At 36.3% G+C, this 26,142-nt stretch overlaps 1 protein-coding gene across 1 annotated transcript in view; it reads left to right on the forward strand.

Moving 5' to 3' along the window:
* The first annotated feature begins 2,169 nt into the window (after positions 1-2,169).
* The window catches only part of LOC131430199 (uncharacterized), a 107,688-nt gene continuing 83,715 nt past the window's right edge, over positions 2,170-26,142 (forward strand). Inside the window, exon 1 of the mRNA XM_058594944.1 lies at positions 2,170-2,351. Within this exon, the coding sequence (XP_058450927.1) occupies positions 2,336-2,351 (16 nt within the window). The 5' untranslated portion in view covers positions 2,170-2,335. The remainder of the gene's footprint in view (positions 2,352-26,142) is intronic.

The raw sequence follows: 26,142 nt of genomic DNA on the forward strand, positions 1-26,142 counted from the left end.
TCGTACTACAAAAATGATATCGAAAAGTTGGAAGATCGCTATAATCGCTGTATCGCCTCTGATGGCAATTATGTTGAATAATAAAAACGAATTTTGGCAAAAAAATGTGTGTTTCTATTAAACGATACGAACTTTTCAGCCGAACTGTTAAGTGGCAAATGTTGAGAATAATATTCTGTTGTTGTAGTCTAATATTATCAGTATATCGAATAAAATTTTAATATCTAACACTTGTGAATTATTTACAGCGAAATCAAAGTGCGTCCATACTTTCTGGGAGTCCTTAGAATTCGTATCCAAAATTCTGATTCAGTAGTTCAACTTCAGAGTTATGGATCATTTGAGGATATGCATTTTGGAACAAAATTTCAGATCTAAGCTCCGAACTAGTGTGTTGGAACTGACTTTGAACCAAAATTTGTTTCTTGCATTCACTTCCTGAATCCAAATGATCAGTCTTATAAAAGCTATATGAAAAAAAAACCTGAAGTTGCAGAATTTTATTCTTAAATTTAGTTTCAGAATTCATTTCCAAATTTAGAACCACCTGCATGCTGGAATTGAATTTGGAACTTGAGCTCTAGAGCTATATTTTGTAGCTGATAGTTATTCAGATCCTTAATTTGAGCTCAGAGTTCAGCTTTAGAATTAGATTCGGAATATGGATTCTGAAAATGAGTTCAGTTCACGAAATTCTACAAATACATTACGAATCTGAATTTTGCAACTGAACTTCGAAATTAGTTATTCCAGTTCCTGAATGTCCAGAATTCTGGTTCTGGTGTAAGGGGACAGGTATAGCGTGATGAATTAGACGATGCCTTTCATGCAGCCCATCTGGTTTCAATTCCCAACCCAGCACATAGGGTCAGAAGGTCGAATGACTTTAATGTTAAAACCTCTACAATCGAAACCAAAAAAAAAAAACATAATAAAAGGTTCTAGTAAAGATGAATAAATAGTGGCAAAAAGTACTCACATGTTCCTAAGGAACTATTCAAAGTTTTCCTCTGCTGACGATATTAATCTACAAAAAACAACTATATCATTCATAATATTTACGTTTCGTCTTAGACTCGTCAGTGCATAACAGTTTATGTTGAACTGTTATGCCACCTGTATTTAAACATAAACCGCTAGGCAGACGTAAAGTTACGAAAAGGAAGAAAATATTGCAGATCTTCCTTTTAGTACGTACTGTAGCTATGAAATCGTTCAAGGTGAAAACTGTACCGAACCGTAATGATAAACAGAACGAAGAATGTCTAAAGAAGCGACTGTTACCATTCCTACGCAGTCATGACGCTCCTTCGTTACTCTGTGCTGAATTGGCATCTTGTCACTACACCAAAAATGTTTTGGAAAGCTGTAAAGAGAATGGATTCCATGTTGTAACGAAAGAGGCGAATCCACCTAACTGTCTGAAGTTGTGACCTATCGAGCGGAATTGAGCTCACGTGCAGAGAGGACTCTCTCAATATAAACAACAAGCTACAACTATTGAAAAATTTCCAAAATCTTGTACAAAACGCAGCTAAATCGATTGCAGAGAAGTCTGCCCAGACCCTAATGGTAGGAGTAAACATAAAAGTTCATAGTTTCTTCATGCAGCCTGATTATCATTAGTGCATTATTAGTCATATTAAATCTAATTACAGTTACTTATGTAATAAGCTTTAAGATGACTAATAAAGCCCAATAATAAAAAAATACATATAGAATATAACACTGAAGCATGATTTTGTATCTGTGTTCCAGGAAAAATTTGGAACGATGAAACCCAATAACGTAGATCAATGTAAAAGTCAGATGAATGTGGATAGGGTAATCCTACACAAAACACGACAGTAAACGTGACCACGAACATTGACAGCACCGTTGAAAAAGGAGCGTCATTTGGACATTATGCCTACAATAAGTCCGGACATTATGCCTACAATCAAACCCGTAAAACTAACACCTTATCTCAAGTGGTGTATATCTTATCGTTATGTCCTTCTCACAGTTCCCATCATTTTTGTATATCTTTGAATGGTAAAACGAGCGCATAAAATCTAATCCTGCCTGCGCAACGATCGGAGAACTTCGAGCGACTAAGTTCGTAGTCTCCACCCGTCGAAATGTGATTCCCGTAGCAGTAGTAGACATTCCGTCACGCCAGTTGGTGATCGTTGCTAGACAGACAAATAAATTCTCTTTGTTTTGTAGTGCTCCGACCACAAATCTGTCAATCTGAGCAACCGTTCCTGAGTCTATGGAACGAACCGCGAAAGCTCGATAACCGTTCGAGTTGATGTGTTGTGATTGTGGATAAGCTAACTGATACGAGAGCACGATGGATTTTGGAGAAGGTATGTGCTCAGTAATTATTGTACAGATTACTGCTGTCCCAACTGGGTGATTCAGGAGATAAGGTGCAGAAGTCAGTTGTCAAGTTTTTAAGGCTCCGAAAGCAACGGTTGAGGATTGTGTCGAACCTAAATGTCAAGATCCTCGAAATGCACTAGCAATTTTTTATTTTTTTTATGTTTGATTCTGAAGTCAAACAGACTTCGTGGTTCAGAGTATAATAGGCTGGTCGGAAATTCATCAAGAATCAATATTTACAGTGAAGAAACATTTTATGAGCTTCTAGCTTCTAACTCTTCTAATTTTTTATCAATGATCTGGATGCATATCTGTTTTCAATCGACCACTAATAATAAGGTGGGGTTAAATAATTGATTAAATTTTAGCTTTAGTACATCAATTAAACATTATTTTAACCTAACCATGCCGAATAACAATAAAAAATGCTTGTGTCAGCGATAGCTCGATCTGAAAATCTTTTTTTGAAGGTTGTTATTTTTTAACATGTAACCATGTGTTTATAAATCACTGGAAGTGAATGACTATTTATTTTACCCGACACGGCATTTAGACAGTTTTGTGAGCGTCTAAAACAGGAACCTAACGTTGTCATAGTATCCCGAATAGATTTTTTTTTCGCATCGATGCAATGATTTTCATTGTAACAGTGCAGTAAGTTTAAATTAATTTACAAAAAAGTTTGATGGACTGCACATAGTCAAAGCAGTGAACTTGAACGGTTTTACAACAAAATTAGATTGTGGAATCGATTATTTTTACTGGGAAATTATGTTATTCCTTCACAGTTTCTGGATTGTTTTTATTGTAAATTTGAGCTGAGAAATTTCCGAAATTAACAACAGAAAAAATGTTAAAATTAGAACCGACATACTCCGATTTGGATGAAACTTTGCAATAGTTATAGCATTAGAAAAGCGTCAATTTAATTTTTATTGTGAGAATTTTGTTTTTAGCTTGTTGTTAGAATCAGGTACTATTAGTGTCTCTTAAAAATGAAAAAGTTGCAGCCAAACAATTGACAGACATTTACAAAATCTCATGCGTTTCATGTAAAAGAATAGAATACGATATTATAAATCAAAAGTAAAACATTTTCGAAGAGTGTCTTTTTTCTTAGACGTAGCCGTTCTCGAGATTTTTGAAAATAAAATTCAAAGCATCAAGATTTTTGTTAATAAACAACGTTATTATTCAAATTGTTGTAACTCAAAAACTATTAATTGTTTGAATATGGACTCCAAGAATAGATAATTAATTATGCATTGAAAAAAAAGTTGAGCGCTTTTTCATCAATAAAAAAATCGATACACCTTCATTGAACATCACTCAAAATTGAGTAACACGACACTAAGTTTTATAAAAAGTGCACATAGTTTTTTTGCTACCACTTATCTACTTATTGTTGAATAAGGGACGAAACTGTCAAAATTTGAGTATTTTTTATTAAAAATAAGAGAAAAACTTTTGTTTTCAAAATTTGAGTGAGCTTAGTTCAAAATTTAAGTTCCTTGCATTCAAAATAAAAAAATTCTTCGTATAAAGACTGTCCCAGAAAGTATGGACGCACTTTTGCATTTCGCTGTGAATAATTCACAAGTGTTAGATATTCAAATTTTATTCGATATACTGATAATATTAGACTACAACAATAGAATATTATTCTCAACATTTGCTACTTAGCCATTGTAGACTAGCTGGCGCACCTTCTTGCGAACTTTCCTAATTGAATTCCGTACAGACTTGTTGGCGACAAGTTGTGACACTTTTTTCAAATATTTTTCGAACTGTTGAATGGTTTCGGCTGCCGAGACATGTTTCCTAAGATGTGCCTTAGTTAATGCCCAAAATTCCTCAATTGGTCGAAGTTGTGGGCAATTTGGTGGATTCATGTCTTTTGGAACGGAAGTGACATTTTTTGTAGTATACCATTCTACCGTTGATTTCGAGTAGTGGCAAGAAGCAAGATCTGGCCAGAAGACAACGGGATGCTTGTGGCTTCGAATCATGGGTAGAAGTCGTTTTTGTAAACATTCCTTGATGTATATTTCGCTGTTCATTGAAGCAGTGGTGATGAAGGGTTTCGAAATATTACCGCAGCTACAAATTGCTTCCCAGACCATAGCTTTCTTACCAAATTTTTCGACTTCAATCGATGTCTCGGACTGGTTTAACACTTGCCCTTCTCGCACCGTATAATATTGTGGTCCCGGAAAGGATTTGTAATCGAGTTTCACGTAGGTTTCGTCGTCCATGATTATGCAGTTCAAATTTCCAGCAAGAATTGAACCCTCGGCCTGATCGAAGCTTCTTGTTTCGGACAACGTTTTGATTGTTTCTGCTTCTTATAGGTTCGAAGATTCAAACGTTGTTTAGCACGAAGAACATTTGACTTCGATGTGCCCACATCCCGAACTGAAATCTCTTTTCCGGAATAATTTTTTATCAACCAGCGGCATTGGAACTTTAGCGTTGAAATCTGTGCGTCAGTATATTCCGGGGCTCGTGCCTTCTTCCGGCACTTTATTCCTACTCTTTTCAATGTTTTTTTGGTGAGAACCGTTGAACTTTCTTGAGGCATACCGTTGACTCAGTGAATCCTTGTTGTTGAAGGCACGAGAAAGAGAACGAAGTCCTTTTGCGTCCAAAATTTTGGCTGGTCTTCCACTAACTTTCTTGCGAGCAGTTATTGGGGATCTTAGGATATGCTAAAGAGTCGAAGTCGCAACATTTTCGCTTTTAAAATGTTGTACCGTATACTTTTTGCCGAGATTTCTGTGCAGTAGAACTGTACAACGCGCTCGCGAAATACTTCTTGTTTTGACGGCATTTTGAGCAAAACTGAGCAAGCATAAACAAAACAGAAAATACTAGCAGAAAGAGGAGAGAGAGAACTAACCCATACACACTCTTCTTTCTCTCTGAGCTCGTTTGTTGTTAAGGTAGCGCTTCGCCGTGGTCAAGTCGAAGCGAGACAACTCACTGGTTCCTCTTGCTTTGTCGCCGAAATTTGACTCTAAATTGCAAATTTCTCCAATACTAACCCGATTCACGAAAAATCAAAAACATACGATTGTAGGTAAATGATTTTACTATGCATTTGGCGAAAAATATTAGTTAGAAAGCTTTTCTTTCGTGAGATTTCGTGCGAGTTTTGTTAAACCTTTTGTTTTCTTTTTTCCATTTCTCGCTATAAACAACTCGCATATGTAGGGATGTGCTACGTTTTCAACAAAGTTTCAAAGCTAGTAGCGATGAAAATCATTACTGATTTCTGGTTCTACTGAAACATGAATAGAAATTATTTTACAAAGTAGTAACACTTACTTACATTTTCTACTCATCTTTATTCAACGTTTACACAGAGAGAACGGACAACGAAAACAAAAGAAATGTTGTTAGCGTCTACCGCATGTGGCATTTTTCACACCCCAATGCATGCGTTGACATTGTGTGCGTGCGAAAGAATAAGGAAAAACTCATTTATTTTTAAAACTCGCACGAAATCTTTCGATAAAAACGTTTATCAGGCACAGTTTATATACGAATCGATAGAAAAATTAATTATCTAGAATCGTATGTTCTTGTAATTTCCGTTTTCTTTACCGTTTTCTCACAATTTTGGGTAAAGTGCGTGAAACCCCGGGATAGGCAGCGAACTCCCGTGACCACGGCGAAGCGCTACCTCGCGAAAGAAAAGCTTTCTAACAGATATTTTTCGCCAAATGCATAGTAAAATCATTTACCTACAATCGTATGTTTTTGATTTTTCGTGAATCGGGTTAGTATTGGAGAAATTTGCAATTTAGGGTGAAATTTCGGCGACAAAGCAAGAGGAAGCAGTGAGTTGTCTCGCTTTGACCTGACCACGGCGAAGCGCTACCTTAAGCATACAGGCCTCGAAAAAATTCCAAAATTTTAGTTGCCACCCGATATTATTATTTTTTGTGTTGTTATGTCTCCTGTATAACTGATGTGGCACAGCCACATATTCGAAGCCAAGATGGCTCGGCGGCACAAAGTCACCAATCTAATGCCTTTGGATAGAGTTTAAAATAAAATAAATCATTGCATATGTTACTCATGGTTAAGGCTTATTAATCAAGTGCCAATCACATCACAAATCAAATATTTCAAAATAAAAATATCAAGTTTCTGAACAAACTTCCTGACATATGGCTTTGTTTTGATTCTTTTTTTCTTAAGAAGAAACGATTGATTTGGTTGGAGAGCGTTGCCAAATATGATAACCCACTGAAAATCGAACGAATGGATATCTATTTCTCAATCAGTTCTCCACACGGAAAATAAAAACTTCCTATTATTTGAGTTCTTTTTACTTAATTTTGAGTTCTTTTGAATCTTTTCTTCCGTTCGCTCCTTCCATTGTTGTCAAAATACAAATAGCAAAACCACCCAACAGCGAGAGTTTCGTTCAAAAAGCCAAAATTAAGTAAACCGTATCAACTTGAAATTGAGTCAATACGACTCATCTGTAGAGTAAATATAACTTACCATTGAGTAGATATAACTAATCTTTAAGTATTTTTTCCACGTGCTTTACGGAAACTACCTAGAGCCACTTTTCCAAAAAAATAGATTATTGAACGGAACCCCCAAATTGGGTGGAATGTACTTAAAATTAGGTTGTTTTGCGGTTCCGTGCAACTAACGGTGTAGAATCTTGTTCTGATGATGGTTGCTAAATTACATTTATGCACGCTCCGGTGGACATGGTCTAATACAACTTCAAGTCCATCGTTTTACCGCCGAAAGAAAGAATGAGTTTTAGTTCGCAGTTGAAAATTCTTTTACGGATCATCTATTACGAGTCGAATTTATTGAATGAAATATAATATAGAGCCCATTTTTGAACTACAGGTTATAAATGGAACGATTTTATGAACGAATAAACAATCGAAATGTGTTAGATATGTGTTTTTAAAAAAGTGCTTGGCCCTTCTCCTGACTATTTTTGTTGAACTAAGATTTAATTACATTTTTGGCTGAAGTACTGAATACAATTTATCGTAAGAACGATTCCTTTTACTTTTACTACCTCTATGATTGTCTATGATAGCAACTGCTGGCTATTATTCCTTTAAACAGTGACTATTTTCTTCATAAGTTTTACGCTTCCGATACTAAAAAAGCATGTATTTCTGGAATTTATTGAAACACTTCACAAAAAAAAATAAAACAAATAAGCACCTTGACACATTTACCATGAGTCACGTGGAGAACCGAAATCATCACAGTTGGCAGATGTAGCAAACCGTGCTGATAAAATGTGTGCAAACAGAGCAGGCGAAATCTGGTGTCTTCGCTAGGAGACCGGGCGAAGGAAGCGCTTTGTCACTTTTATCAAGTAGTGGCGAATACGTTTCACTGTACATATTCTGCCTTTATCTTCAATTATTACGCTTCGCATGACAACGTAAATCCCAGTCTTGGTTCATGTTTCTAGGAATAATAACTAGTTCATATTCTCTGAAATGAACTCATTTAGAGATTTATTCCAATATTCTGTTATAGGGAATCAAACAACTAGTTTAAACAAAGATATCATAATCATGCGTGAGCGGGAAAAAGAATACATCGAAACCTACATTTACGAATTAAATGGGTTTTCGTAAGTCGAGGTAGCTTGTAGGAAAAGCTTATGTTATTTGGAATTTACTTCGTAAACAAGCTTGCGTTATTTGGGGCTTTCTTAGTAAAAAAAGTTTTTTTTCTTAGTAAAAAAAGTGACTGTATATTTTAATAACGCTTAGTTTTACTTTCACAGTATATTAAAAAAAAGAAGGACTGTAAAGTAAGCTTCCGTTCAATTGCCTGCTTCAAATATGTGCATGAAAATTGATATAAATTCACAAAATATTTTTATCTGTGGGTTTCGAGAAATATAAATAAACCAGACAACGCCATCATGGATTTGAAAAACCACTTCAAACATCCTTTTCTTGCATCTATTCATCAAATCCGTTTCGTAAATATCCACATTGTAAGGGTTTCAATAATTATAATTGAACCGGAGGTCTTTAATTTGAGAGCCACCACCGTCATTTTTCGGTATCTACTCATCAAATTCATTTCAAGGAATATCAATAAATCGGAAGTCGCCATCTTGGATTCTGATTAGAGTTAAAACATCGTTTTCTGGGTCCTATTCGTCACATCAGTTTCAAAAATACAGCATTCGAATATTGTCATAGCAGATTTTTCATATTTTTTTCGAAGCAGGTTCGCAAAAAATTATACGTTATCTAGAATTTGCTTCGTAACAAAAGATTACGCCATTTGGTATATGGTTCGTAAAAAGAGTTACGTGAATCTAACACTTCGTAAAAAGAAAAGGCTTCGTAAATGAAGGTTCGGGTGTATCAGTTACGACCTACATTCGTGGGAAGCAGTTCGTTGATCGCACGCCGAGAAACGCTTTATTCCACCCTCGTCTGTTTAGTTTGCTCTTCTCATATCCACGTACATGAATAGTGCCGTGCAGTGTGATTAAATGGTTACTGTACCGTAGATAACGGTCGGCTGGAATCAGTTCGAGTTGGCATCCTTTTATTGTAATGCAATTACCGTCTGAATTTATCAAGTTACCAAGTACGGATTAATATGCTGAATATACAAAGAAAAATTGTTATCTAATACAGAGTGGTCTATTATCTATTCCGGGCTAGGATCACACAGAAAGAAAAGATGAAACTTACACGACATGTAAACCGATAGTACTATGAAATAGACATCAATTGAAACGAAAATCTGATTTAAAACCATGATTGATGTAAAATTACATTAAAATTCATTTAGTTTTTCATTGAACAAGACTGTATATTTACAAACCGCTTCGTTTTGTAAAGTAAGTTTCCATTCAATTGCCTGCTCCAAATATGTGCATGAAAATAAATGTAAAATCACAAAATATTTTTATCTGTGCATTTTAATTTTATTCAGTGTAGTCTTCTTTAAAATCGATAAACTAATTCCAGCCAATTTCCAACTGTACGATATCGCTTGAGAAAATTTTTTCCGTAAGCTCTGCCCTAAACTCGACCCCCTGCGTCGATAATCTCCTCACGTGAGCTCAATTCTTCATCGATGAGCCATCTGTTACGGTTTGTGGACAGCTGATAGTGATGAAACAGATCGGTGTCCAATTACTTCAATTTGGTCAAATAGTCGATGTTAATTATACTCGAGCATCGAAGAATTGACGCCATGATTGTCCCAGCTACCTGTTGCGTTTTCGGATAACTTTCTCCGCCAGAATGCGGATATGACCCTACCGAAAAATGTTGAATCCATGTTTAGTTCATTGTTACTTGCCAACGCAAGAAATCTTTTCTATTGCGATTAAACAGTGCCGAACTGCTCTCTGGATCGTTGATGCGTTGTTGCTTTTGTTCTATTGTGAGCGAACATGGCACCCATTTGGAAAGGACCATTTTTATGCAAAGATTTTCGCGTAAGATCGAAAAAGGATATTCTGTTGACATCTCAGCACACCTGATCTCACGAGCCTTTATTTTGCGTTCATCCAATTCGATTATCAAAACTTGCCTAATTTTTTCCGGATGACAGAAATCTTTGTTTTCAATGGATCCGAGTGCGAGTTACACTTCTCAACTCATTGCTGAGTGCTGGACTTTCCCTTTAAGAAGAAATATTTTATCAATACAAGGACTTCGTTATTTCCATGTTTTCGTAAATTAAAAAAACTTGTTTTAATTCACCTAGTGATGTAATGATGCATTTCTCATATCAATCATACTATCATATACATTGAGGTCTTTTTTATGAGAATTTTCAGAGTTATTCGGTTTTATATTATGCGAAGTTTCAGAGTTATGCGGTGTTTTTTATGCGGTACGTAAATTCACATAAAAAAGACTTCAGTGTATAATACTGTGGTATTCTTTAAAATAATTTTCTTCGATTCCTAAAAGAATAACCGCAATCGGTTTGTTTGACCGTCTACTGATAAAAACTATCAATTGGAGAAGACTTGAGGCCGATTTAGAAAACTTTTCACGGTTTTTCGCCCTTTTCAGTGATGGTATAAAATGTTCACCACACTTTACCCTATATTTCCGGTTCCGAAAGTCGGATACGGATGAAATTCAGGAATTTGAACTTAAGTTTGTGAAAATCGGTCGCGTCATTATGAAAAAAGTTAGAACACATATTTTCATTTTTTTCTGCACATTTAACCCCATAATTCCGGAACCGGAAATCGAATCCAAATAATATTCCGGAATTTTGTTTGGGGACACAAGAACTTTCATTTGAATCTAAGTTTGTGAAAATCGGTTCGGCCATCTTCGAGAAAAGTTTGTGCAAAAAAACGTTACATAAACACATACGCACATACATACACACACAGACATTTTGCATATTCGACGAACTGAGTCGAATGGTATATGACACTCGGTCCTCCGGGCCTCGGTTTTCACAATGATTGCATAATCTTTCTATATGAGAAAGTCAATAACGTAACTAACGTACAAGTAACTTGTATATCGGTAGGCTTAGTGTTTGTGGAACGATTGACGTAAAAATTTAACACATGTCATCTGAAGGTTGCTAATTTCGAAAAATAAGGTTTGTTTGACATCATAAATGTCATCTTTGAGTCAGTCCCGGGACTCTTTGAACATTTGTTATGCACATCAGCGAAAAAATCTGGACTGTTTATGGATTTGTTTCGTGCGCCGCTCGATACGCACGAGACACATTATGATCGAAAATCAGCTGTTTCTTCGTATTCGAGGAAATTCTTGGTGGTTTCGATCATGGGTTGGCGGTTCAATGCATAGGGCGCTGGTCTTACAAGCCAGTTGTCGTATGTTCGAGTCCCCGACCTGGAAGGATTCTTAACAGATCGGCTGAAAAGTTCGTATCGTTTCTATGAGAGGGCGCCACTAGAATTAAATCCATACTATTTTCAGTTAGTACCAACCCTCAAAAGATAAGTGTATAAATTTGACAGCTGTCTGATTATTAGTTTGTGAGATATTGCATTTTGAGTGAAGCTTCTTTTGTTATTGTGAAAATAATGGAAAAAAAGGAATTTCGTGTGTTAATGAAACACTACTTTTTGATGGAAAAAAGTGCCGTCGATACCAAAAAATGGCTTGATGAGTGTTATCCAGACTCTGCACCGGGCGAAGCAACAATTCGTAAGTGGTTTGCAAAATTTCGTACTGGTCATATGAGCACCGAAGACGATGAACGCAGTGGACGTCCAAAAGAGGCTGTTACCGATGAAAACGTGAAAAAAATCCACAAAATGATTTTCAATGACCGTAAAGTGAAGTTGATCGAGATAGCTGACACCCTAAAGATATCAAAGGAACGTATTGGACATATTATTCACGAATATTTGGATATGAGAAAGCTTTGTGCAAAATGGGTGCCGCGTGAGCTCACAATCGATCAAAAACAACAACGAAAAACCATGCTGAAATTGAACGAATTGGGCTTCGAATTGCTCCCTCATCCACCGTATTCTCCAGATTTGGCCCCCAGTGACTTTTTTCTGTTCTCAGACTTCAAGAGAATGCTCGCTGGTAAAAAATTTAGAAGCAATGAAGAGGTAATCGCTGAAACTGAGGCCTATTTTGAGGCAAAGGACAAATCGTACTACAAAAATGGTATCGAAAAGTTGGAAGATCGCTATAATCGCTGTGTCGCCTCTGATGGCAATTATGTTGAATAATAAAAACGAATTTTGGCAAAAAATGTGTGTTTCTATTAAACGATACGAACTTTTCAGCCGAACTGTTACACTGAGCTAAATTCTCATTTTCACATTATATGATATTCTAATAATTTTTCACTATTAGCATTTCCATTGATAGCTACAAAGTGTATTCAACATCATGTCAAATATATAAGATAATCTTATGAAACATAAAATTCTTCGGAACGTTATTTTCACAAGATTTTTATATAACGAATGAAATTTGCAGTCTGAGTCGAATTTATTGGCGCGCCCTATAACCATTATTAGATATCCACACAACATACATTGAAACAATTTATGAAGCGCAGATTCTATTCACTTCGAATTAATATAGATTGGTTTATCTATACCATATGACTAGTTTCATAATATTTATATATAACTTTTGATGGAGGTCATCCCAGTTCTATATAGCAGTTGTATGTAGATCAAATGATTGCTATTTGATTGAATAAGTGATACATATAAGATTCAAATTCATTGAAATACTGGGATAAGGGTGCTTAAGGGAATCAAAAACAATAAAAATAATTGTCTTATCAAAAACTTGTTATATTTTGCGTATGTAGAGAGTTTCATAATGAAAATTTATTTTAATATTTCAACTACACTTACTTTTTTGGAACTGGTTGATTTCACCGGATATTTACTGTTACCAGACGAATAAGATGCACAACGAATCGGAAACTACTTCTTTTCTCGAGGATTTGAGCTGTACTAGTCGTAAGTTTTGAAAGGGAGTACCTCCTGATATTTGCGAAGGAGAAGTAGGATCCCGAAACTATAAATAAAAAATTTAAATCCTCTTATTAGACAGACAGAGTGATGAGACGTACCGGGTATTTATTTCATAATCCGTTAGGGCATATCCTTGAACGAAATTGAATGAGCTGTCTTGTTAGCGATTTGAAATAAAGGAACTTCCTAAAAAAACTGTCTGGAGCAGTTGATGAATAACGAGGGCACAACTCCTTCTTCAGCTTCAAGCAGTACGATTCACAACTATTCTTTCGTGAAAACAAACTCCATTATATATCTAAGTTAAAAAATTATTTCTTGTTATTTTCTTCAGCTTCAGAAAACAGTGTCTCGTTTTCATCCCTTTTTGCAAATTTGATGTACGCTTCCAATTTCACATGACTTTTATTAAACATAATCAGCATGCGATTCATAGAAAAATGTAATGAATATTAAAATTATATTGGCTTAAGTTTTATTGACTTTTCGTGTAACTTGTATATGGTATTTTTATCAATATCATAAAGATTATAAAGATATAAAATTTATTGAACATCATTTAGATTTTATAAAGGTCATAAGATGTCATATGTCTTTTGTGAAATACCATCTGCGTACGATTCATAAGACATATCCAATGAATATAAATTATGTAACAAGTTAGGTTTCATCGGATTTCCATATACATTATATGGGATATTCTTAAAACTTTCATTATGGTAACGTCTATTTAGATTTAACGTACACTTTAAATAAAGATTATAAATTTCCATATAACTTCTATAAATTATATTCTGCATATGATTCATATGACAAATCTAATGATTGTAAATAAGATTTTCATTTCAGTGTATGGCGTTTTCCATTGAAGAACACTGGTGGCCAGAGTTGCCAGTTTATTTTTGTTTTCAAAAATTTGTCTGGTTCAAAAATTTATCTGGATTTGTCTGGATCTACTATATACAAGGAAATTTTGACCGGGCTTCATTTTCAGCGAGCAAAAAAAGTCCCACCACCTATCGTATAGAGTTCAAAACCCGTAAAGAACTGCGGAAATCTAACAAAATCTGGGATAATCTGGCAAAAGATCTGATTAGTTAGAGTGTCTGACGAAGCGAGAAAAATCTGGCGATAACGCCAATAAAAATGTAATACCAAGGCATTACTTTTCGATTATGAAGTACTGAATGAACGAGTTCAGCACCTTCCATCAGTGATTTTGAAACTAGTTATGTAGTCCTAAGTCAACAGCTCGAACAACCCTACAGTAGTTTTATGCCGCATGCGCAATTTTGTTTCAAGACAAAATACCAAAAACGCTTCAGATTTCGAATTTTTGCGTCTCATGCAAAGTTCTACCGAAACAAAATTTTAATAAATTAATACTTCGAAATAGTGGGTCCTTCACCCCGGTATGAAAAATTACCCACCTGGGCTAAATATGTTTCACCGGCCCTGATGGCGTGCAAACTCTAGAACATTTGGCTGAGGACTGTAATGGACCGCTTGAGAACACCGTGAAAAGTGCGTAAGATTGGAAAAGGAACACTACATGAATTGAACGATAAACAGCATGAAAACCTTCAAACCATTTGTCAAATACCACTGAAAAGGTACAAAAGGATATCATTTTTGTATCGAATAGTGCCGATGATTTGATTGGATCTATTTTGAGAATTCTAAGCGCAAACAATTAGTAGACAGGTTACGGCCATAAATCAAATAAACATAGATTTCCCAGTGTAATAGTAATGTAGCTGAGAAACCCGTTACACCAAAAGCACCGTCTGGTGGAGAATGGGTGCGTAAATGCTCCTAAAATGCACGCAAAAAGTTGCCTGCGCATTTAACACAACCACAGTAGCTAATGGAAAAAAGTACACCCGTTTGTCACTAGAGGTGCTGTTAGTGTCACCGTACTGTGAGAAATCTATGCTTATTTGATTTATGGTACGGCATAACCAACAACTGCTAAAACCAAACATGATTTTTACGTTCCAATGCAACCCCGATCCAGCGACACACGTCAAGATCCAAGCCTACCGGGTTCATTTATCTACTATCAAGTGTTTGCACACCAGCCAGAGATAGTAGATCTGGCAAGTTACCAAGGGAAACATTCGTTCCGCCTCTTCGCGTCCCACCTGAATGGCTGTGATCTCGATTAATTGCGCTTAACTCACGCATGCAAACTGATTTCACATCCCTATCTATTTGCTAGCAACTTCCGGTAGCGATGATGAGTTATTTACTTCTTCAGAGGGAACAGATTGTATCGGAACTGAGGGGAACTGAGAATCGTCTCGTTTGCAGCTGCAGCTAGCAGAAATGCCCTGTTTCCTAAATGGTGTTAGAGCTTCGATAAATTTTGCTTCAACCTATTTACCACCTTTTAATTAAGTTAATTAAATAAACTACCGAAATGCGCTCCAACAGGCCATGGGAAGACTACTTCCTCCCCATTCCTCCTACCTTTCTCTATCGTGCTGCTTTTTAGTCGCCTTTTATCAGCAGTCAGTTATTTGTAGCTAGCGAGTTGATGATGGATGTGGGAATATTGAATAATACATTTTCCAGCCCGGTGATTATGACTTCAATTCTTTCCTCGGTTCCAGCAAAGAACAGGTAGTCTTTTCGGAGCGGGTTGGCTGAAAGAGTTGAAACTCGTGTACACAGTTGATTAGTGTAAATTAGACGAACCAAAACGATGGAATGTGAGAAGTGGAATTTAGGAATTTTCTGCGAGGAATGTCCTATTTCGACGGATCGTAAATTGGTGGCGTTATTCAAAGAATTCAACCTGTCTGGGCTGTGGTTTAAGCGTTTATGACTTTTTTGGTTTTGGATTTTCGGTACATTTATCAAATTTCACTATTTGACTGTTTCTGCGGGGTTCATCGTCTGCTTCGCCTGCTGCGATCAGTTAGCTAGCGACTTTGTTCACACTCAGTCAACAGTGAACAGTCAACAGATCATATTTATTAATCACATTTTGCACTAAGTGCCCCTGATCCAAAGAAAAACTTTCCCAACCACCTGAAGTCAGCTGAGCTGCCGGCTTCGCGTACAGTGGCACCCACCCAACCGATATCAAAGGAGAACGCGCGAAAAGCCATCCGTCCTGTTACCGACTGACCCGTCGGACCCCGTCTATACTCTGTCACATTCTCTTTCTCTCTTTCTCTTTGAAATAGTCCGATTCCGAGTGTGGTTTGTGGGATTAAATGGTAAACAATCCGGGGGACGGGTGAGTGGAAAATCAGTGCCGAAACTAAGTGAAATGGGTCTTAGAGTGGGAATTGTTTCTTTCGCCTACAACAAGTTGAGGCTGTGCCCTCGTGTAGTCTACCCGCGAAGACGGAGGCGAATCAGTTATCATTTGAGTGTTTGCTGGAGGTGGCGATTTTAACCGGGTACCGGAGTTTTCAATGAGCATTCGAAGGCGAATAAAAAAAATAGTTGAGTTATATGGAAATAAGTGTTATTGAAGTGAGCTTTTGAAATTTCTCTGCAAACAGTGATGCTCTTTGAAGCGAGGATCGAAAGTTTTTTTTTTAATTTTTATTTAGATCAATAGTAGTACAGATCAATTTCTGTGCCAATTAAAGATTATCAGTGAAAGTTTACGTTCTAAAATCAACTGACTTCTAGACGCTGTAACGAATCATTTCTCAACAGTACGCAAATGGACAACATAAGTAAGTAGGACTTCACCCTAGTCATATTTATGGAGTATAGTGCCCAGCACGCGTGGCTATTGTGAAAGTACAGGGTAGGCCATTTGAAGTAGAAGCATTTTTTTCTGAACAAAATATAAGACAAAAATTTTTTTTGTTTGTTTTCATTGCGATTATAATTTCTGTTGGTTTAAGGAGATATGTTACAGTTATTTTTTGAAAATGATATCGCGTGAATGGTAACTTTTAACCATAAGGAAAAATCGGTCGATATGGCGGTGAGTTCATGTCGTATGTTGTCTATGAGTTTTGCTATGGTTTTTGACTTATCAGCGTATCAGCGTAATCTCGAAGGCCAGTCAAAATTACCGTTTTTAGATATTCGGGGAACAATGGTCGTAACAAACTGATTGTTAATCGAGCTGTACGGCATGTTGCACCGTCCTGTTGAAACCAGTAGCCATTCGAACCATTTTTACCAACAATGGGCATCACAAAGTCATTTATCATGGCTTGATAACGATCGCCATTAACAGTAACTGTAACTTTTAGATCGTAGGGAGGCTGTTCCTCAATTAATTGAGGCTTTTCAGTGGCATGGAACGTCTTATACCGTTATCACCGGAAGCACGTTATTTTTCGAAAGAAACGCACAATTGGTTTTCACAATTAAGAGTTATTTTGAATATAAAGCAGCAAATGTTTGTGTGTGAGTGCGTATGTGTGTGTGTATGTATGTGTGTATGTAACAAAAATGTTCACTCGATTTTCTCGGAGATGGCTGGACCGATTTTCTCGGAGATGGCTGGACCGATTTTCACACACATAGATTTTTTTTTTGTTATTAAGTCATGTTTATTTAAAATTTATATTTTACAATTCAAGATCTAAATGGAATTCTAGTGCTGAAATATTTACATAATTTTCACATTGATTTATGTAACTAATATATGACAAAAAAATTTTCATAATTTTTGCTCTCGTGTTTTTTGGCACACCTTCTAAAGTTGGTATGATCAATTTTGAAAACGAAAATCTTCTCCAGCCGTTACAGAGTCTTGTAAGTACTCGTTGGAATGTTGTCCATGCCTCCGCTACTCGTCGACACTCACTGTACTAATGATGTATTGTTTCTACAGATGTATTACAGTGGAGGCAGATTTCTCCGTCTACTCGTCGCATTCTAAAGAACAGTTGTCGATGTAGAATTTTCCTGTTGATGGTGAGGTACATATCACTTCGTTGCTGCGATGAAAGCTCTCGTGTGTGATGTATATTATGCCAGACCCGTCGCCATTCTGCTTCTGGGTTCTCTCTTTCTACCTTTGTGTCTTCAGTTTCCTCTACGTAAGCCTTGTGAATTATACGTGTGGATAAGTTTTGGTGGATTTCAACAGGTAGGATTTGGAGTTGTTGATAGATCAGTTTTAGACAGGGACAGTCACCGGGTATAGGGTTTGGTTCAGATACATTCTGTATGTACGATTTGTAGAACGGGATATAATCGATCTCCTTGAGATGACGTATAATCAAGAGAGATTTGCATTTAAACGACGGAAGCTGAAGTTTGAGTCCACCCTGTTCACATTCACGGGCAAGCTGTTGTATTGGTACCCGGGCTAGAATGAACGCAATGTACCAGATAGATTCAAATGAAAGGTCTCTTGGTCCCGTAAGTGGCTATTGAATTTTACCCGGACCGAACTTCCGGATCGGGAGTAATGAGGTTAACTGTGCAAAAATATGAAGAAAAAGTGCACTCGATTTTGTCAGAGATCGTTCTACCGATTTTCTTCTACTTAGATTCCAATTCAACCCCTTGTAGTCCTATAGCGTTCTATTACATTTCAGCTTGATCCGACTTCCGGTACGGAAATTACGTAAAATATGCAAAATGAACTGAAAAAGCGCAGTTTCAAATGAAAGGTCTTTCAACCCCATATGATACAGCTAAATTTCATCCGAATACGACTTCCGGTTTCGAAGTAACAGGTTATAAAATTTCCATTTTCAGGAGTGTGTTTTTATACATGACACGGAAAAATCAAGACAAATACATTCAAATAGCCGAATAATTCTTCAATTAGGCAGGTATGGTTAGTTTATGACCAAATACGTTGACTTTGAGTACACTGGATCATCGATCCTGGTTCCGAAAGTATCGGAAAAGTGTTCGTGTGCTGCAAACCGGAAATCACTCCAATTTCTCAGAAATGGCTAAACCGATCTTCGCAAACTTAGACTCAAATGGAAAGTAATATATTTCCATAAATTAATGTAGAATTTTATCCAGATACGGCTTCCGGTTCCGGAAATACAGGGTAGTGTGTATGAAACTGCAACCTGTCATATAGAGCGTAAACGTAAAAATCCTTCTAAATTTGGTTCAAAACTGTTTCAATTTAAAGTTTATGCAATTTTTTGGCTAAACGAACCAATTTCAGTTATGCTAGTTCCCATTTTCCGAAGTAGTGGAAGCATTCTAAAACCGGAACTTTCTTAATTTTCTTAGAAACAGCTGGGTCGATTTTCACAAACTCAGACTCAAATAAAAGTGCCAACGTATATAAAAATAGATGGCTTTTGACCTTTGTTTGGATATCACTTCCGGTTCTGGAACGACAGGATTAGATGTGTTTCAAATTTTAAACCATCATTTACAGCATGCAGAATTCCTATTCACTTAGATTAAAACTGTTTAAAATTGGAAATGTAACACTAATGTACACAGCAAAAAAAAATGTAACAACCTGGAAGTGATTCTCAATCGAATCAGTGTTGGTGATTGCCGAAAATTTGACAGAAGCTGCTATATTGCTATCTATATTGTATACAACATTTTCAATCCGGTAGAAGATGCTACAAGAACTCGAGTCTCTCAATGCATGAATCGCGAGAGAATTTTTCTACATTTCTTCGCTCCACTTCATACTCTGAGTATTTCACGGCCCTTAAAAATTTTCAGTCTGATAATGATCGTTGCTGTGTGGAATTTCCCAAGACAGAATCGCAAGTTGACAATTATCGCAGAAAATCGAATCGATGATTCTCATACTAGGTTACAATATTTCAAAACCCTTGTATTGGAGCATTCACAGACATTTTCATAGACACAACTTATATAAAGGTTATATGCACATAGTTAGAATAAACGGCAATAGTAAAATGATTCTATCCCAATTATCAACTGCCTGTATAGAATCGGATCGCGAAACGAGAATAAGCGACCGTTTGTGCTTCAGAGAGGATCCCCACAACAGCGTGCTAACCTTTGATTCTCAGAAATGTCATCGAGGGAAATTCGCTCTCGCACTGGTGTCTATTCTATGTTAAATGAGCCATGCCGGGTTTTTGTTGTTGCGATGATATCGGTCTCTCTTTGATGCCACTGATTCAATCGTGTGAAGAGTTGCTGGTGAGCGTTCTTTGATACGATAAAAGCCTTTCTTGGTACTGAACATCAATGCAATAATTTTCTGTTTTCGCGAAATATTGCAAATAAATCACACGTTTTTACATCGAAACAACGTATTGAGTACATTACATAACCTTAACTGAACAATGTATATGATTCTGATATGATAATATGATATTATATCGTAATCGCTGCACATCAGTAGCGAATAGTGATGTGTAGCAAATTTGATGTAAAATCACAAAAATGTTCGTGTCGCTCTAAAGCTTGTAATATTAGATGCGAAAAGATGCAAAGATGTTGTTTCGATGTGATAACGTGTGATTTATTTGCAATAATTCTTGAAAGCAGAAAATTATTGCATTTTATGTTCAGTACGTCTGTATTTTTCACATCAATTGATAATCACATTGAGATTGTTACATTTTTTGTGTTTTGTATGCCCAAACCCACTTTTTTGTTCTTACTCAATATTCAAAGAAAAATTTCTTTTAAAGAATTCCTTAGTAATACTACTGAAAATATGAGTTTTCAGTTACGTTATGACACTGAGAAAAGTCGTGTAACCATACATTTTCTGAAAGCGATATATGGCAGAGTATAAAAAGACTCATTTTTACAATTGATAAGACTTAAATTGTCTAAATAGTGTTTGCTATCTTCGAGAATGTTAAGCCGATGCATACAATGTGCGTTAGGTCTGTCACTTATGCCATTATACATTCGAAGGCGGGAGCGTCAGCATGAGCTAGAGCTAGAGCTAGAGCTGGTATCATTCCTGCCACACTGTTTTTGACAGATCACGCGTGAATCGATCAACATTCCCATGAAATCATCTTCAAACATTAAATTATATGAATCGTTCTATCGATTCTAATAAAGATTTAGTCATTTTTCTCAATTTTTTTGTATTTTTTTTTCAATCGAATTCTATACCTTACTTTTATTGGTAAGTCTTTTTTGCTAGAAGAACCCGGAACTGACTTAGCGTAATATCTCCCAATTTTTTTTACGAAATTGGGTTGTGTTATTACGCAGAGATTTAAAAAGAATTATTATCAATGGTACACGAAGGACTTGACTTGACCAACAGAAAGTTTTGTTTGGAGATTCAAGCACTTTTGATGTTTGTTGTGACATATAAAAAAATACAATGCAAAGAGTGCTAAAATACGACTCAACAATCATGAAATTGTTTGTTAGAAACACGTGATTCGAAAAGTTTTAAAAAAATGCTTGCTGTGATAGTCTTTTTGTATGAACATCGCTTTTAAAAAAATAAAGGGATAGTAACTAATTTACTATGCTAGGAAAACAGTCATTGTTGAAAAACGCAAATGCTGTCGTTGATTAGATATTTACAAGAGAATCATCAGTTAGTTCTGAAAAATCCCATCTAGATCTAAACAATAAAAAATCGAAACTGCGCGTGTTAAATGAGGCATTAAATAAATGGCTTTTTAATTGAACGCTATTCATTATAATGATTTTCCCATATTTTTTGTTTTGATTAAGTACAGTGATAACAGATAAACTATAATGACAACCACATCAAAACGTTAGCCAAACAAACAGCTCGTATTTTTCAATTTGTTGTCATTCTCTTCGAGCTTATTTATGCACCGCTCATTAATCAAGCGGTATCTCAACTCGATTTACAATTCGTGTCTGCTACTGTCAGCCAGATTGGGTGTTTACGCGCAAAGTGGCTCAACAATTTGCGCACTAGCGAACGGCTTATCCCAGTGCGCCAATCTGGCAATCATTTTCGCTTCCATTCATCGTCGAAGCGAGATGAATTCTAATTCGAATCCCGAACAATGGTGCAGGAGATATCCGCTCCGGGCTGACGTTTCTTGCTAACCGTAGTAAATCAAGGTAACCGATGACGTTCGGAGACGATTAATTTCCAGTTCTTCGCTTGCCAAGAAGTTATTGCGTACTCTGCGTCCTTGAATACAAATAGAAGCTTTAAACCTCTGTGCACGGTGCTGAATGGCTTAGTTCTTCAGCAAAACGGCATTACATCTGATTTGATATGAATCGATATATGAAGTTTGAAATTCTCCTTCGAACTAGTTATCGATGCGGAAAGATAAATCAAAGCCGGTATGTTGCACAATTACTGTGCTGCTATGACTTCGAAAAAAAAAAACATCGAAAACAACTATAATTATGGACATAACGGTAAACACCCAATACAATCAGATATAAGTGTATTTTATCGTACTTTTAACAATCACACATTCAGCGCTTGCGAATTATTATTCACATTAATAATGCAATAACAAAAACCTAAAAACCACTTTGCGGTTCATGCCAGAGCTCACCGCAATTCGGCGGTAAAGTTGGTGCCAATAAACTCATCGGCGTGAGGTGAATCGGATCCACGAGAATGGCGGAAGGCGAAGAGGAAGCACATCAGGAAACAAGTGAGAACAAATGGCAACCGGTGGGTGTGAATCAGATTTAGATTCATCCGTTCTAAGAAAGTATGTAAAGAACCAAACATAGATTAGCGGTGAAATAGCCGAATAATCGCCAAGAACACCCGCATGACATGGTGGAAATGAATGTTTCTGTTGATACTGTCATTTAGTGTATGTCCGTCGTCTCACAATTCGTACGATCGAAAAAATGCGACTTGCAAATATTTGTTTGTTTACTACCAGGCTGTGGATGCCATCATCAGCAAGAGTTGGTAAATATTCGCAGGCGGTTGAACGATGTTGAAAAAACGTTGAGAATATTCACGACGCACTGCAAACAATAGATTTATATATTGAGATGATCAGAGCCAGTTCTAACAAAATATTGCTTCAATAGACGCAGAAATACAATTTATTTAAACAATTTTGAACCGCACAGCAATCAATAATCACTGAAATACATCACGCTAACATTCACTCAGTTTCGTGAAATTATCTTTTTAACTGTCTTTGTTATTAACAGAATTTTGTAATTTTTTACTGATATTTCAGGCCTGAGGACGTTCAATTTTCTCAGGATGGCTGAGCCGATTTTAACAAACTTATGCTTGTTTGAAAGCTACTATAGGGCCATTGATCCAGTTCAAAGATCAAATGGCTGTGACTTTTGGTACCGGAGATATAATGGTATAAGTGAAGTAACCGACAAAACACGTTGTTTTTTACCGCTCTGATGTATAAAAGGGCGCCAATATTTTTTAATCTCCCCTTTAATTTCGGAAAGCGTTATTGTTCAGAAGTTTAAGCACCTCGAAAAAAGTCCCCATGCAAAATTTGAGCTAAATCGGCTATTGGTAAGGGCAGTTAAGGCCATCGTCCAAGTACCATGCGCGCGGGTGGTTTTAGAAAATTTTCGATGGAAATTTCGAAAAATTTGCCAAAACCAAAAACATACAGACCTTTGAAATACTTTTATCTATCTACAGGGTGAAAATGGCTGGAAAATTCGGAGGATTTTCCGAGTCTTATCAAAAATAGCTCTGAAAAATGAGTGTTTTTGTGATCTTTCACAATTATCTGGAAAAATAAAGCGATGACATAAACTTTTTTTTTCAAATAAACTTTATTATGGATACACAGATTACATTCAGACACATTTTTGGAAAACCTTTTCACGCTTTTCATAGAAAATCCACGAATTTCAAAAATTTCCACGAAATCGGTTATATGAAATTCGTTGATTTTCCATGAAAAGCGTGAAAAGCTTTTCCAAAAATGTGTCCGAATGTGATCCTTGTTGCCAGCATGAGGTTTTTTTTGAAAAAAAAATTTCATTCCATTGAATTATTTTTTCAAATAATTGTGAAAAATTACAAAAAAAGCTCATTTTTTCAGCGCTATTTTTGATAAGACTCGTAAAATCTTCCGAATTTTCCAGTCATTTTCACCCTGTAGATAGATAAAAGTATTTCAAAGGTCTGTATGTTTTTGGTTTTGTCAAATTTTTCGAAATTTCCATCGAAAATTTCCTAAAACCACCCGCGCGCATGGTACTTGGACGATGGCCTTAAGGTTTGAAAATTTTCTATCTTGAAAAATCACCATAGGGGGGAGTACATGAGATTTCCGTCTTAGAATTGCATGAAACGTCGAGATTTAGTACCATATCAAAGAATTTTTTAATGTGGAACACATTTTTGTTTTCTATATACGGGTGCAAACTAGAAACTCAAGAAAAATACACGTAGAAATGTGGTGAGGTTTCGAACAATAACAGCTCAGTCAATTTGTATCAATTATTAATATTATGTTACCATTTGATTGGAAATATTTCTACGTATTGATTTGAATGTACATAGCCATGTGTTTTTAATTTTATATCATTGAAATGTTGATTAATAGCTAGCAGTGTCTTATTTTGGCTGCAAAAAATCGCCGGCATACCGGATTTCCCTGCCATAGTCGACGGTTTTGAAGGAGTAAGCGATATATCAAAGGGAAAGCATCGCTCTGATTGGTCAATCGAATCAAAAGCGAAGCTGTTGGAAGCACGCGAATCTATAAATAGAAGCAACATTATAGCTAACGTTTCATTCCTACGCGTAGTATGCTAGAGGTAGGTTGTTGCTAGACAGCAAGACAAAAAGTGCCATAAAACGATTTGAAGCTTTAACTGGTATGCTCTGATCTTGTGTCATGCAAGATCGGATGAAATTCCATGTTATGTCGTTTCCCCTGGGAAAATGACAACTACCCCAGGGTAAATTTTGAGTGTATAAGATTAATTTCTAATTTATATAAGATGAACTCGATTAATGATAAGATAAAGTTTATCGCTTCAACCAAAATCGCAGAAGGATAGTAATGGTAGAGAAACGCTATAAAAATAACTGCTTGCGTGCAAAACTTCAACACAAGCTTGGCGAAGAGAAGCCTAAATATCGATATCCGTATCGCAAGCATTTACAACATGTCAATCACGACACTGAGATTTAGTTCTATTTTTCGATTACAAATTTAAAAGAGATTTAAAACTGCTCGACGAAATTGTTTTAAATTAATGAATATTTGAAACACGAATAGAACACTGTTTAATTTTTTTTTGCGTGAGCGTCTGTTACGAAATCTGAGAGACGAGATGTCAAAGCGTCGAATGACATTTCAGAAATTATACATATAAGCGTTAAATGTTTTGCACGCACTGAATAATACAGTTTCATTTAGAAGCACACCAGCACACTATGAACTGTAAAAATATTCATATCGTTTTCGAAATCATTAATTTAGTTTGTTTGTTTCTGATTTGAAACAGTGAAGTGAATAAACACAACACCAATACATTTACAGAAATATATAGAACAGATTTAAAATCATTGTGTCGGAAATTATTTTATAAAATGATAAAAAAATCATGAATGATTTCATGAAAGAGAAAGGCATTATCACACCACTAGGTGGATTAAAAAGGGTTTTTCTGACTGAGAACACTTGGAATGGAATACCTCTACTTGTTCATCGAATATCTGAATTTTAAGGCTTATACTTTAAATATACTGCGACAGAGTCTAGATAATGTAATTTATATACGATTAGTACATAGAAACATATAACACATGGATCAATAAGTCCCGAGACTAAAGCAGAGATGGCGCTCGTAGTAAACCAGTAACCACGTCTTTCCAGAGTACTAACCTTTGCTTGAAACGGGTCAAAATTTTAAGTCGATCCGACCAGAAACAGCTGAGTTATCGAGGTTGGAGTGAAGTCGTTTTGTAGTTTGTTTAAAAAATGGAAAAAACCGAGTTTCGTGTTTTGATAAAACATTGTTTTTTGATGGGTAAAAACACCGTGCAAGCGAAACAATGGATTGAAAAATGTTATCCGGACTCTTGTCCATCAAAAGCAACGATTTGTTGGTGGTTCACCGAGTTTAAACGTGGTCGTACCGGCACAAATAACGTGGAACGCTCGGGTAGACCTGTGGAAGCCGTTACACCGGAAAATGTGAGTGAAGTGACAAAAATTATAATGAAAGATCGTAAAGTGAAGCTCCGTGAGATTGCTGAGAAGACACAGATATCATAAGGAAGTGTATTTACTATCCTTCATGGAAAATTGAGCATGAAAAAGGTTTTTTCCAAGTGGGTGCCGCGATTGCTTTCGATGGAACAAAATGCACCCTGCCACAAGTCGATGAAAACTATGGCGAAATTGAACGAATTGGGCTTTGATCTGCTTCCCCACCCTCCATACTCGCCAGAT

Source organism: Malaya genurostris, chromosome 2 (assembly GCF_030247185.1).
Source record: "Malaya genurostris strain Urasoe2022 chromosome 2, Malgen_1.1, whole genome shotgun sequence".
Lineage (NCBI taxonomy): Eukaryota > Metazoa > Arthropoda > Insecta > Diptera > Culicidae > Malaya > Malaya genurostris.